Source organism: Bos indicus, chromosome 8 (assembly GCF_029378745.1).
Source record: "Bos indicus isolate NIAB-ARS_2022 breed Sahiwal x Tharparkar chromosome 8, NIAB-ARS_B.indTharparkar_mat_pri_1.0, whole genome shotgun sequence".
In the NCBI taxonomy this organism is placed as follows: Eukaryota; Metazoa; Chordata; class Mammalia; order Artiodactyla; family Bovidae; genus Bos; species Bos indicus.
The window spans coordinates 22,483,562-22,485,122 of record NC_091767.1 but is presented as its reverse complement, the minus strand read 5'-3'; the positions used below and the strand labels follow the sequence as shown (position 1 = coordinate 22,485,122).

Here is a 1,561-nt window from a genome sequence, read left to right as displayed (position 1 = left end):
TTAAACTTCTACTGTAAAAATTAAGAGTTTAGATTGACTACATTTCCTAGGTCAAATAGAAAATATCTAACTGAAAACACAAACAGGAAGTGAGAGAGAAATTTTCGGATAATGAGTACCGTCTTCCCTATTTAAAAGCCTTGCTTAGAACGATCATCATCAGAGAACCTACCTGAAGGTTCACCCAGACCCCATCTCAGCCAGCCCAGCAGCAGCCACATCTTCCCCATGGCCTTCGTGCTCTCTCTACTGATGGCCCTGGTGCTGGTCAGCTACGGCCCGGGACGATCTCTGGGTTGTTACCTGTCTGAGGACCACATGCTAGGTGCCAGGGAGAACCTCAGGCTCCTGGCCCGAATGAACAGACTCTCTCCTCATCCCTGTCTGCAGGACAGAAAAGACTTTGGTCTTCCTCAGGAGATGGTGGAGGGCAGCCAGCTCCAGAAGGATCAGGCTATCTCTGTGCTCCACGAGATGCTCCAGCAGTGCTTCAACCTCTTCCACATAGAGCACTCGTCTGCTGCCTGGAACACCACCCTCCTGGAGCAGCTCTGCACTGGGCTCCAACAGCAGCTGGAGGACCTGGACGCCTGCCTGGGCCCAGTGATGGGAGAGAAGGACTCTGACATGGGAAGGATGGGCCCCATTCTGACTGTGAAGAAGTACTTCCAGGACATCCATGTCTACCTGAAAGAAAAGGAATACAGTGACTGCGCCTGGGAAATCATCAGAGTGGAGATGATGAGAGCCCTCTCTTCATCAACCACCTTGCAAAAAAGGTTAAGAAAGATGGGTGGAGATCTGAACTCACTTTGAGATGACTCTCGCTGACTAAGATGCCACATCACCTTCGTACACTCACCTGTGTTCATTTCAGAAGACTCTGATTTCTGCTTCAGCCACCGAATTCATTGAATTACTTTAACTGATACTTTGTCAGCAGTAATAAGCAAGTAGATATAAAAGTACTCAGCTGTAGGGGCATGAGTCCTTAAGTGATGCCTGCCCTGATGTTATCTGTTGTTGATTTATGTATTCCTTCTTGCATCTAACATACTTAAAATATTAGGATATTTGTAAAGTTACATTTCATTTGTACATCTATTAAAATTTCTAAAACATGTTTACCATTTTGTGTTATTAAATTTGTCCTTTGTTCTATTTATTAAATCAAAGAAAATGAGTTTCTTTACTCAAAAACTTTATTATTATTATTATTATTAAAACTTTATTAAAGAATGGGTGGTTACATTTGTTTATTCATTCATTCCATTCATATTATGCATATACATTGAGTACCTACGTGACAGACTGTGTAATTCTCACCAAGGAATACAAGTGAATAAAGCAAATGTAGTTCCTACTGCATGGAAACTCTCAGTCTTTCAGAGAAGAGGACATAAAAACAGTATTATTTTATTTCAATTATACTAAGGACTGCAAAGAGAAGTAAAGGAAAAGAATGTCCTCACACAGGAGGTTTTAGGTCCAAATGTTGCTGAAAAGACAAATAATATTATATATCTTTCTAAACTGCCTCAGGGCTTCCCTGGTAACTCAG

The 1,561-nt window shown here is 42.0% G+C and overlaps 1 protein-coding gene across 1 annotated transcript; it reads left to right on the top strand.

Annotated features, from left to right (window-relative positions):
* The first annotated feature begins 228 nt into the window (after positions 1-228).
* Positions 229-816, top strand: LOC109562633 (interferon tau-3). Its single transcript, XM_070794454.1, has one exon. The coding sequence runs from the start codon at positions 229-231 to the stop codon at positions 814-816; it is 588 nt and encodes a 195-aa protein (XP_070650555.1).
* The last annotated feature ends 745 nt before the right edge of the window (positions 817-1,561 follow it).

Coding starts and splice junctions, on each gene's coding strand:
- LOC109562633 (XM_070794454.1), top strand. CDS start 229: ATGGCCTTCGTGCTCTCTCTACTGATGGCCCTGGTGCTGGTCAGCTAC.